The 13,245-nt window shown below is 37.0% G+C and overlaps 1 protein-coding gene across 6 annotated transcripts in view; it reads right to left on the reverse strand.

Annotated features, from left to right (window-relative positions):
* The window catches only part of SMG1 (SMG1 nonsense mediated mRNA decay associated PI3K related kinase), a 93,166-nt gene that overhangs the window by 4,942 nt on the left and 74,979 nt on the right, over positions 1-13,245 (reverse strand). For 5 of the 6 annotated variants that reach the window (XM_004373293.2, XM_023728502.1, XM_023728503.1 and 2 more), the window contains 11 exons: positions 11,715-11,865; positions 11,431-11,620; positions 10,588-11,057; positions 8,701-8,838; positions 7,038-7,190; positions 5,655-5,834; positions 4,620-4,847; positions 2,992-3,203; positions 2,734-2,840; positions 1,761-1,940; positions 1,575-1,681 (listed from right to left, as the gene is read on the reverse strand). In XM_004373293.2, coding sequence (XP_004373350.1) covers positions 1,575-1,681; positions 1,761-1,940; positions 2,734-2,840; positions 2,992-3,203; positions 4,620-4,847; positions 5,655-5,834; positions 7,038-7,190; positions 8,701-8,838; positions 10,588-11,057; positions 11,431-11,620; positions 11,715-11,865 — 2,116 coding nt within the window. The remainder of the gene's footprint in view (positions 1-1,574; positions 1,682-1,760; positions 1,941-2,733; positions 2,841-2,991; positions 3,204-4,619; positions 4,848-5,654; positions 5,835-7,037; positions 7,191-8,700; positions 8,839-10,587; positions 11,058-11,430; positions 11,621-11,714; positions 11,866-13,245) is intronic. The other variant, XM_023728504.1, reaches the window with a different exon arrangement.

Consider the following 13,245-nt stretch of genomic DNA (forward strand, 5'->3'; position numbering starts at 1 on the left):
TGGTAAACGCTCAATACCTGTCTGCTGAGTTAGAATCGATACTAAAAGTTATGTGCAAAGGCCTCTATACTTACCCTGGCCCTGGGAGCCCCTTAACTTTCTTTCAGAGAAAATTTAATAATTATCAGAATAAAAAGCACAATAGTCAAGCCATCTATTCCTTTAAACTGAACTAAGACGTACCGTCAAAGATACGAAAAGCAGAAAGCCCATTAACATACCAGAAAATTTCTGAAGATACCCCTGATTCTAAATATCATCCATGGTTTTAGACAAACTGTTTCTAAAGAGTGATTCTTGCCCAAAAAGAGTTTAAGCCAGGTCCTATATAACAGTGGAACAGTGTTGAGAAGAAAAAACCTTTCTTCGCTGATAGTAAGGTGGAATTGTGGATGCCAAGCCACTGAAAAATAGGATATCATCAAAGATGGTACAAACTGACATCATGTACCCTTGACCTAAAACACCAAGAAAGTTACATCACTAATGCAGTATTCCTGCCAAAAATTTGAATCTGAGTCTAATCATGAGGAAAATATAAGACAAATATGAACCGAGACACGCTCTGCAAGCCAGCTGGCCTGAACTCATCAAGTGGCAGTGTCATGAAAGAAAAAGGGAAAAGGCCTGGAACTGTTCTAGATATAAATGGTGAGTAAAGAAGCAGGACAAGTAAATGAAATGCATGATGATCCTCGACTAAATGTTGTGTTTAGGGGTTGTGGGGTGCTCGGAGAGGGAAGTTAAGCAATAATGGGCATTTTGGAATAATTGGGGAAATGTGATCTCTGATAATGGACTATATATCAGATAACAGTACTGCATCAGTGTTAAATTTCCTGAGTTGATGATTATATGATTGACTATGTATTTCAATGTCCCCTTGTTCTTAAGGAGACACATGTTTTAGAAGATACACACTGAAATATTTAATCATGAACTGTTATGATATCTGCAACTAACTCTGAAGTGGTTTACAAAAAAACTACTGTACATGTATATACACACACAGAAAAAAATAAAGTAAATCTGGGAAAATGTTAACAATGGGTAAACCTACCTGAAAAGCATATGGGCATTACTACTACTTTTCTGTAGGTTTTAAATTCTTCAAAATAAAACATAGGGGAAAGGAGTCATTTTCAAATTTATATATACAATTTTAATAACACTGAGAAAATATTAAAGGTAATGACTTCAGATAAACGTTCAGTGATATCTAAGGACCATGTACAGATACCATCCCTACACCTGAAGTGTCAACCTCATTTCATTTAAAACCTTCAGGTTGTCCTCTTTAAATTGCAAATTAACTGTAGTTTGGCGGAGGAAGGAGGGTCAGGTCATAACAACAGGGTTGAGGGGAAAGGTAAGTGCCAACAGGGAAGGGACAGGGTGTACTGGAGAATATTTGACAACAACAGCTGTGTTACCCCAATTCTTCTGAATCCTAACTGTAGATTTAAGTTCCGTGTTTTCTGATGAACCACCAAGGAAATGCATGAGGAAGATCTTTAAACCTATACTTTTTGGGCAGCATTAAAATGTATAACTCAAGTTTACAAAACAGTCACCTGTTCAGCAACTGACATTCTCCTATTTGGATCAACATCTCGGCCCTCCAGCTTGGCTTTCACTCTCTTCCACACGCTCACTGCATACGAGTTTCTCTCTTGCACAGCTATGAAGCAATGAAAACATCTCTAAGTCAAACTGCCATCCTGATTAAAACGTAAGGCATCCTTTTTTAAACTAATTACCTTTCCCAGTTTTAGGATCTCTGACAGCCTTTTTAGGACTACAAGCAACACTCTTGCCAGTTCCTGGAACAGCACTTGGTGGGGTATCTGCTGATGTAGCAAGATTTTTCTGAATCAGCTTTTTCGCATTCTGTGACATGACATCAGGCTGAGTCTTCTGGCCAGTGTTGCTCCGGACTGCTACAGAGAGAGTTGGCAGCTCAATTTACAAGCATACAGAAGATGGAGGGGGCAAAGGGAAAAGAGGAGAGGTGGTGGAGATAAATATCCCAAAACAAATCAACTACAATGTACAGCCTTGAAAATAAACTTGATTTTACAACCTTCAAGTCCTTATCCCTTGACACAGTAATAGTCCCCCTAAACAGCCCAAACAGACATGTTCACTAGCTTGTTGTGATATCAAAAAACTATAAACAGCTTAACTCTCCAACAATGGAACATTAATATAGTATAGTCATAGAATGGCATATTAAATTTGGCCATTGAGTCATTTTTTAAAAGATGACTTAAAGACTAAGAAATTATCAATACCGAGAAAAATCAATAAAAACTGCATTCACAGAATGATTCCAATTTGTGTGTGTGTGTGTGTGCATATACACATGCAGAGAAGTTAACAAACACACAAATATACAGGAGCTTTACCTCTACTTGGAATAGGACTACAGATTTTTCTTTTCTGTCATGTATTTTTCTAAATCTCTCTAACCAGCATGTATTTTATAACCATAAAATCATTTTTTAAAGAATATTTGAATATAAAGTATTTTTACTCTCTCATTTGAGTATTTCTGAAGTTAAGACAAAATTGGTTCAGTTTGAGATATGACAGGGCTTAGGAAAACCCCTTAAAAAGGTGATGACTATAAACGTATCAGATAATTTAGAGGACAATGAAACATCTAGCATCTATACGTGGATTTATTAATAGATCCAAGACTCAGATCTTCCTGAAGTAGGGAAGTCCTACCTGCAGCAAAGGATGGCTGATAAGTAGCAGATGACGTTGGACTTGAACATTCGTTTGTTGCATCGGTGACTAAGGGTGATGCAAAACTCACTAAATTATTATAGATACTGAAATACAAAATGAAATGGCTTATTTAGCAAATGTGTTACCAGATAGCTTCTTATAAGCAAAAACTGAAAAAAATTAAATCTAGAGATAAAACTTACTATAATAGACATTTTACTTACATTTAAATTTGAGCCAGGATAGTATTCTTACCTCTGACTTTGTGTTTTCAGTTCTTTCAAGGTGGGAGTTATTTCCTGGAGCATTTCAACATGTTCTTGACTTCGAACCTGACCCATGGCCTGGACTAATGTAAACAGCACCGTCTGAATGCTATCTTGCCATGATTTATATTCACCCAAGAACTGCCGAACACTATCCTCATAGGGAACATCTTCACCATCTGCCAGAGCTGCTTCTTCATCCTAGAATCAATATATTAACAAATGAAAAAGGTTTTTGTTTCAACACAAGGAAAAGTATTAGCCCAAGAGACAGAATGGACCACATAAACCAGAGACTTCACCAGCCTGAGACCAGAAGAACTAGATGGTGCCTGGCTACCACCAATGAACATCCTGACAGGGAACACAACAGAGGGTCCCTGATGGAGCAGCAGCAGGATAGGGTGCAGAACTCAAATTCTAGTAAGAAGACCAGACTTAATGGTCTGACTGAGACTGGAGGAACCCCGGAAAGCATGGCCCCTGGACTCTCTATCATCCCAGAACTAAAACAATTTCCAAGGCCAACTCTTCAGACAGGGATTGGACTGGACTATGGGACATAAAGTGATACTCATGAAGAGTGCGCCTCTTAGTCAAGTAGATACAAGACACCAAAAGGGCAGCTTCTGTCCAGAAGTGAGATGGGAAGGCAGAGAGTTAGGAGCTGGCTGAATGGTCACGGGGAATCAGGGGCAGAAAGGAGGAGTATGCTGTCGCAGAATGGGGTGAGCAATTAGGGTCTCATAACAATGCATGTAAAAAAAATTTTGTGTCATAAAACAACATGTGTACTTCTGTTTCATGAGAAACTATTTGTTCTGTAAGCCTTCACCTGAAGTACAATAATAAATAAATAAATAAATAAAGTTAAAAAAAAAGAAAGAAAGAACAAAACTCTCAAAAAAAAAAAATTTGTATGGGAGACAAACTTGAAATGTAAACTTCATTTAATTACAACAATAAAAATGAAAAAAAAAGTTTTTGTTTCAGCAATTACTTTTAAGAGTCTGATTAAGAAGTAATAAATTTTTCGAATTTCAGTTAACGTATTTAATCTGGTTATTACAGTTCAACTCCTTTTCCACGAGAATCTTGTTTCCAGTACGAAATAAAAACTTCAAATAAAAATAAATCCTAAAATTCTATTATTTACAGTTTTGTGACCATGAAGTAATTTAGCTTTTCTGGGGGCTCAGTTTCCTTACTATTTAGATCACGTAAGATACTTGAGAAAGAACAGACAATATTTCACTCATTTTGGAGGAAAAAGTATATAGGTATGAGGTTAAGGATAGGCATGAGGAAGAGCAACTGGTGAGCTAAGCCTTCTGAGACTAGGCTCAAGTCTCAACACTCTGATACAAGTTATGTGACCTTGGGTGAGTCGATTAATTTCTTTAAGCCTCAGTTCTTGTGTGTATAAAATCAGAATAATACCCTGCCTAAAAATATGGTTGATAAAAAGACAAATTAACTTGGTTACAAACGAATTGGAAGATGTGACTTGGGACAGTCTCTGTTTACAAAATGTCATTATTTTTTCATAAGTAAAACTACTTGTAATTTTATAAAAAGGGAGGAGTAAAGTGAGTGTGTTGATGGTATTGGTCTTACCTTAGCCATTGCTTTCAGGAGATGTTTGACATCTCCAAGCTGTCGGTTATGACCAGTGAGCACAGTCTTTATATTATCAACCAGATTCTGAATTGTTTCACAGACTGTTTCTATCTGTTGTTCTTTCTCTGTCTGAATTGCCCTCTGAGTAGACATATCCTGGGTCAATTGTTTATGTGCAGACAAAAGCCATTCAGAGCTGCCAATAGGATGTTCAAGACTGGTGTCCTAAATAGAACAATCATTCGTTTGATTTTAAGTATCAGCTGGAATAATCTGATTCCCATCATCATCATCATCAAAAGATATTAGCAACTCAAGCTGGCATAAAGACAACCTCAGCTGCTGACAGTCATGTATCAATTACCCTACAAAACAGTACTTAATTTCAACAATCTATAAAATACAGACTAAGATTTCTAACTTTTCTGCATAATCATTTGAACTATAAACGCTTAAAGCTTAAGACCTGAGAAATATATCCGGAAGGGCAAAGACAACCCACATCCAGGTGCCTAAACTCACTCTAAACCATTCTTTAAAATGAAACCAGATATATGAACACTGGTATCTCTGCAATGTTATTAGAAATAAAATAAACCAAATGTACCAAGCAAAACAAAGAGAAAAGAAACCAGAGCTTCCCAATATACAGCCTAAAGCATTCCCACACTATATAAACTCCAAGCTTATCAGCTTGATATTTCTGGACTTAACTCACCTTTCCAGCATTCATCTCCCACTACTACCCTATTTTCAGTGCATATGAATCACATGCTATACACTGTCTTTCCCTTCCTCTCTGTAGCTCTGAGAATCCTTTTCACTTTTTCATTATTTGTGTACGTATAAGTTCCTTGAGGCTATGACCAAAATTTTAAGTATGACTCTATTTCTGACAACAATGTTTTACATACATGACACGTACATGTAAACAGAGTGAATATATTAGTTAAATTGATTTTGAGGGTGTAACACTGGCTTTATCATTTTAAACACCGAGCCTCTTTACTCTTACCAGGACTCAAGACTCACCACTCTCTGTAATAAGCGAAGCTCTAACTCAGAGACTGAGCTGTTAAACTGGGATGCAAATGAACACATTTGCTGACACCGTTTGATTAGTTCAAATAATGCAGCATCCAGGTTTAAGGCTTCTGCAGTTCTAGTTCGTAAACTTTCAAAATGAATGATATTGCTGCAGAGGAAAGTGACCTGTGAAGAAGCAAAAGAGGAATGGAACCACTTCCACAAAGAATGAAGCTGCAATTAATGACACGAACAATCACTACCTGCTCACTTCCAGAATTCAGGACCAGAACTGGTCCTGAAAATGTATGACTCCTTTTAGTAAACAGATGAAATCCTTATTAAGGCTTTAAATAAATGCACACTTTAATTTCTGTTGCTTTTGTTAGGTCTGAGATGGCCAAAAGCATTTAAGAAAAATTAAGTAAATATATCTTCTACATGCCTGTTTTTACATAGAAAATTTATTCCATAATAAAACTGTTATAATATTCAGCTGCAATTGTGTTAGGTCCCAATTTCATAAAACATTTCTGCCAGAACATTCCCCTTCTGAGTCTACTACTTAACTTTATGATAAAGATCATAAAACACTAACTCGACATTTGACGATAATAAGCACATTTTTAAAGGTGGTTAAGATTTTTACGTAACAGTATTATTATCTTTTAAAATAGTCCTTGGTAGGTACATAAGGAAATATTTACAGACAAAATAATAAAATGTTTGAGATAAGGGACATAGATAAATCAAGACAGGACTTAATCGATAATTCTTAAACTTTGGTGATGAGTATATGGGTATCATTATACTAGGCTAGTTTTGCAACAATGGGCTCTAACATAGCAACAATTGAGGGGGTGACACAGGAACGAAAGGTCACTATGAGTTGGAGCAGACACCTAATAACAACAGTTTTGCACCTGGTTGAAAATTTCCCTAATAGATTTTCTTGGGTTTCTTTTTTCTCTTTCCAATCACAAGAAAGTTAATCCACAACCTCTGGCAGTGCACAAGGCCATAAAACATTTTTATTGCATGTGGAAAATATATTCAAAATAACTTTTCATATCTTTGGATCATCTTAGTTGCAAATAAAGCTAAACCTCAGACACACGGAATTAAAACTATGTTTCTTTTTCAATACAGGCTTAATCCACTTCCTTAATATTTAATTGAAAGGCAATAAGGGCCTAGGGAAATAACCATCTGTGGGCTCAGCCTGAGGGAGGCTCCCCAAGGCCTATCAGTCTTTCCCCCTCCACTACACAGTGCCACGAACTCTCAAGCTCTCTCTGGTTAACCCACGGGTAACTTCAAATCAGTTCTATAGATTAATTCTATTATCTTGTAACTGAATATAAAGCTGGCATACGTGAGTCACAATACCTGACTTGCTCTTTGGCTCTCTTTAAGGACCAGATTTCTTCTTTCGGCTATTGTTGCTTCAAAATCTTGTAGTACAGGCGCCAATGCAGGATTGGCACCACCTGCCCACTTGAGTCGCTGCTCAATACTTGCTTCAAGTGCTGCTAGTTTTTCCTACAAAAGGTCAGCAGCATCTCAGTGCATGTTTACAACACTCCACCTTCTACAGGTTGATCGTTTTATAGGAAAGAGAATCAACAGAAGCAGCATGGTGCATATGTCATTTAAAAATCAAACCTTTAACCAACAGTCACCTTTTGCAACGAATCTTGATTTCACTTTGAAGATTTGAACCTAAACATGCCTGGGGAGGTAAAAGCTAGCTTTCAGTTTATCACCCTGAATTTACAGAATGAAGTTTCATTTCTTTTTTTTTTTTTTAAAAGGGCTTCAAAAACCAAACAAAACCTGCTACACCTAAGCTGTACTGCACTATATGGACTAAGAGAAAATCTATCCTTTTGGTTATGAAAGGTGAAGATCAAATTCCCACAGGTTCATAAGTAAATAATGCTAAAAATCCTTCCAGATCATAACAAAGCTTTTTTGCTATTTAGTCAACATTTCAGGCAGAGAAATTCATTCTCTGTCTCTCTCTCACTCACACACTCACACACACACACACTCTCTCTCTCTCCCCTAAAATCAAAAAGGGTAAGAGTTCATTCTCCTAAACTGAAAATATAGCTTTTCTCTGACTAATACACTGTATAGAAAGGTTATTTCAATCTTCAAGGAAGTGAGCTCCAGAAAAGTTTCATTTTAAAAGTTTAAAACATTACAGAAATAATTATATATGATATTTCATTAATATGAATTCATTAAAAGAACAGAAAAATGTCAGTTACTACTGGATACAGGAGGTATACAATATAAATCATGCAATCATCATCAAGACTAGCTTCTCTTAAAAAAAAAGGGAGATGGGAAGATCAAATATTTAGCTGAAACGACAAACACTGCTATATAAGTAGAACTAATAATACATAATAAACACAATTTTAGAAGTATGACTAAATTTTTTTTTTTTTTTAAGCTTATGAGCTAAGAACATAGCTACCGATACAAGTCCAAAGAGAAAGAAAAATGCTGCTTCCCCGCACTGAACCAAAACCACCAATTCCACTACTGAGGGGGGAAAAAGGTAAAAGTCAATAACACCAGTTTGGAAAAAGGTTCTGCTGTCTTTTACAACACAGGATTCCATTATCCACACAATCGAGATAAGAAGTGCCTGAGATTCTAAGATAATAATAATTAGCGAGATATAATTGCTTACATACATTTCAGAAAGCATATTAAATATTCAAAGTCCTTCTAATCATAAAGCTTCCCTTGATGTATAAAGGCACAATAATTAAGAAATTTGTTAATAACCTGAAAAATTTAATGTATCTCTAGTCCTGGTTTGAAATATACTGCTACTGCAAGACCCAGTTTACCTTGAATGTTAAGAAATAAAAAATACATAAATTAAAAACAAACATGAAAAAGAATTATGCTCCTCTGGCTTAGAAGCCAAGGACAGACATGTAGATATACTGAGCGGAGTAATAACATTTAATCAAGTATACTTTATTTCTAAAACTAAGATACGCAGGGAGGACGATCTAACAAAACACACCTGAACTGTTGCAATTGAAGTTTCAATCTGGCTCAGAGTATGGAGTTTCTTTTTCATGCTGGTTAGGATAGCAGAACGAGGTGGAGGTGTGACTGACATAGCTTGTGGTCGGTTGATAAGGAGATCTTCATGTTGCCACTGTTTAGAGAAAAAGAAAATTAGCAGGAAAAGAGCCTCTCTAGATAAATAAGGAGAGGAGGTGTGAGTTAGCACTGAGGGAGGGGAAAAACAACCATCAGCAACAGCAATGGGAGGTGGGTGGGAAAAGTAACAGAAGAAACACCACCACAAAAGAATCACAACCAGGTAAGAAATTTCCTGAGGTAGAGAATGGCTGATACATTTCTAGGATCACTGATAAGCAACATTTAAATAGTAATCCTGACCCTAAAGACTCCACAAGAAAACTACTGGAACTAACAGATTCAGCAAACTGAAAGGATTTTTACAATGTTTTCCCTAAAGTTGTTGATTTTTAAGGAAATAAACTCTGAAATATATAAAATAATGAAACTTTATAGTATTAACTTTTTTTATTAGTAATAAAATACACAAAAAAATCAATGTGCTATGTAAGTAGAACTAATAATACATAATAAATACAATTTTAGAAGTGTGACTAAAATTTTTTTTTTTTAAACTTATGAGCTAAGAACATAGCTACTGATACAAGTCCAAAGAGAAAGAAAAATGCTGTTTCCACGCACTGAACCAAAACCACCAATTCCACTACGGGGGCAGGGGGGAACGACATTGCCGTAGAGTTGATTCTGACTCATAGCAACCATACAGGACAAAGAGAAGAACTGCCCCATAGGGTTTCCAAGGAGCAGCTGGTAGATTCGAACTGCTGACCTTTTGGTTAGCAGCCCTAGCACTTAACCACTCCACCACCGGGGCAGCAGCTTCAATATAAATGATACAAAGTAACCACTCTTTTTGCCACAACAATCCCTAGAAATTTAGTTCTCCAAATATTACTCCATGTGTTAGAACTTATTTGAAGCCACTGACAATTCTGGAGCTTATATCTGAATAAGAACAAATTTCTATTGTGCTTAGTGTCTTACACAGGACATCATATTTAGCCCTCACGGTCATCATCCTTTGAGAGAGGGACTGTTCCCATTCTAGAGATAAGAGAATCAGAGCTTAGGGAAATTAACCTCAAGTTCATATACCTCAGTCTGATTTGAACCCAAATCCATCTCACCCCAAAGCCTATACTGTCATAAATAACCAAATCAAACCCACTGCTGTCGAATTCATTCTAACTCAGAGTGACCCCAAAGGACAGGGAAGAACTGCCTGCCCTATAGGGTTTCCAAGGCTGTCATCTTTCTCCCATGGAGTGGCTGGTGTGTTTGAACCACTGACCTTTCAGTTAGCAGCCTAGTGCTTAACCACTGCACCACCAGGGAGCAAGGACAAAAGCAGATTTCTAAAAACAATTCCAAAATGAAGAGAGATTTATGTACAAAGCTTTCATCACATCATTCCAGTAACAGGGAAGTAAAATTCACTTCAGAAATAACCTTAAATAAAAGTCCAACAATACAGGAAGCATATCCACACAATGAACTAGTCAACCATTAAAAACTGTATTTACAAGAATACTTAATGACATGGGTATGCTAACCTCACAACCTTGATGGAAACAAATTCAAAAGTCACAAAGCTGTAAACACAGAATGATCTAAACCATGTAAAAGAAAAAACAAAAAAATAACTGGAAAGAGAACATCAAAAGTGCTAAAGACAGGTTCACTCGAGGTTGCCACAATCACAGGTATGTTAAACATTTCTTTATATTGTTTCATATTAACCCCCCCAGTTTTTCAAATTTCCTACATTGAGAAAAAACACATTATAAAGAAAAGCATTTACCTGAAACATGGCAATATGCAGCTGAACGCGCTGCAGGCTTGTCTTACAGGAAGAAATGCTGGTTTCCAGCCTTCGCACCAGGTCATGCTTCTTCCAAGCAGTGTCGTAAGAGCTCGCTAACACCGTTGCCCTGTTCATGACCAACTGAGAGAACTTCCCAACCTGGATGTTGTGCTCCACCGCTTTCTTACACAGATCATCCACAGACACTTTGCTTTCAGCACCAAAGTCCTTTGCCTCTACTTGCGCAATGATGTCTACTCCCAGAGCACTGATAAAACTGCAAAGCGTGAGCCCGAGGGCTTGGTTTGGTAGTCCAATTAGGAGCTGCCTCACAAAGTCAGCTGTGAAGGCCTTGATAGGTTTGGCCATTTGGTCTTCACTGAAACAAGAGTTTCTAAACAAGGTTTTCACATTGACAATCTGTACAGGTCCATTTACAGTATTTTGATCTTCAAGTGAGCTTGATCCTAAAAAAGGAAAATTTTCTTACAGTATCTCATGCAAAACAAAAATAAGTAATAATGCTGCTCATTTAACGTACAGTAAAATCTGTGAAAGCTGGAACCTGTATAAGGTGGAAAACTGTCAGAGAAGGAAAACGCCAATATTTTCCACTAAAACAAGTGATAGAAAAGTGGTAAGACTGCTCCCTGTCAAAGGCGCAAAACTTGCGAGACCCAGAAAAACAAGACGGTCCCGCCAAGTTCCGGCTCTCACAGGTTTCACTGTACTTAAATTAAGGTTTTATAAATGTACAATTAAATTAAGCCTACTCCACTGTGCCACCTTCCAAAGTACTATATAACTATAAATTCAGCATGTTTAAACATGGAATATTACCTGATAATGTTTTTGAAAAAGTACCACAGAGCCTAAAGAACTCCTTAATTGTCTGCAGTCTTTTTAGAAAGAAAATCTCTTCTAGCACCTGCCGGTGATTATCATCATCAAAAAAATTGACCTGGGTACTTCTGGCTTCCCTTATAATGTCAATCTTTCGCCAAGCTATAGGGATCTCCATCTTGTTTAACTATGGAAATAAGAGAAAGTTTATTTCAGTACTCTTCACACACTGAACGACTATTTTACTGTTCTTGCATTATTCATATCAAGGGAGTATTTACCTTTTCAACTAATAAGCCAAAAGCAGTTTCAACTTGGGCAAACATGCCATCAAAGGCTACCAAAAGCATCTGCCCAGCTGACATTTTTGGTGTTTCATCAACTGAACCATTCCTTGGTTGGATTAATTCACCATATTGAGCATGCAGCATTCTAGAGGAAAAGAAAAGGGAATTAAAACCCGTCCTGAGGAGTAATGCACTTTGGGGAGACAAAAAGGATCAGCTATTTTCACAGCTAGCATGTAAAGTCTAGGAATGACATGAAGGAAGAAGTGTTTTATAAAATGGTATTTAATGTCAATCACATTGTAAAGCCAAGGGTTCCAGTTCAGTATTTGCAATTATTCATGTGATTACATTTTATGCAAACTTCAATTATGTCAATTTTAAAAAGCACTACATAAAATATTGAAGCCTCACTTTATGCACAGAATGTGAAATAATATGAGCTCCCAATATTAAAATGTCGGGAATCACACAATTCTAAAACTGGTGGTTCTAGCAAATTGTCAAGTGTGTTCACACTACTGTCACACAGTAAGACAACCATGGACAGTAAACTGAAATACCTGCCAGTTTGGTATTTTGAATTATGCACATTTTGCATATGAGGTCTTCAGAAATATATCCCACACATTATCATTAATATGAGACAGTGTTTAAATACGCAGGTGCTATTCTAAACATTTAATATAAAAAGCAAAAATACAACCGCTCAGTTCCTACAATTACTAACTGTAAAAATAATGTTAACCAGAGTTTTAACTTTATTTATCATACACATGCCACAGAGAAATCATTTCAAATAGCTATGGAACCACTAAGAGTTGTCAAGAGAATAAAAAAGCTAAGCTATCAGAGAAATTCCTAATGAAAAAAGAGCTACAAGATGGTATAAAATTCTCCCTGAGCTTATCAAAGAAGTTTCTCTGAAACAAGCTACAATCAGGCTGCCACAGAACCAGGGATGAAGTCTGTCACCCAAAGCATCAATGAAAGCAAATGTTCCTACGTATGAGGGTAAGGGAAGCCTGGATCAGATGCTGTTGTTAAGTGCCATCGAGTTGACTCATAGCGACCCCATGTGACAGAACAGAACTGCCCCACAGGGTTTCTATCTAGGCTGTAATCTTTACACTAGGTCTTTCTCCCATGGAACTTGCCAGGTAGGTTTGAACCACCAACCTTTCAATTAGCAGTCAAGCTCTTAACCACTGTGCCACCAGTGAGAAAGGTAGGTGCGTAGATTTAGCACCTAACTTCTTAAGGTCTTGAGTCATTAGGGACAAAGGGGCCTATGGCCTAGCTATGGGTATAATGAATGTCCAGAGGAACTGCCTAGCCTCTGAAGGTTTGGCTTTAAAAATAGCACACTCCACTGTGTCTATATGTGTAACTACAGCACTAAACGATAAACATATATGTGATAAAACTGCACAGAATTACACACACACACACACAGAGTCAAGTGCATACATAAGTGGTAAAAACTGAGTAAGCACCATGGATCGTACCAATGCCAATTTCACAG

Source organism: Trichechus manatus, unplaced genomic scaffold, assembly GCF_000243295.1.
Source record: "Trichechus manatus latirostris isolate Lorelei unplaced genomic scaffold, TriManLat1.0 scaffold00024, whole genome shotgun sequence".
NCBI lineage: Eukaryota > Metazoa > Chordata > Mammalia > Sirenia > Trichechidae > Trichechus > Trichechus manatus.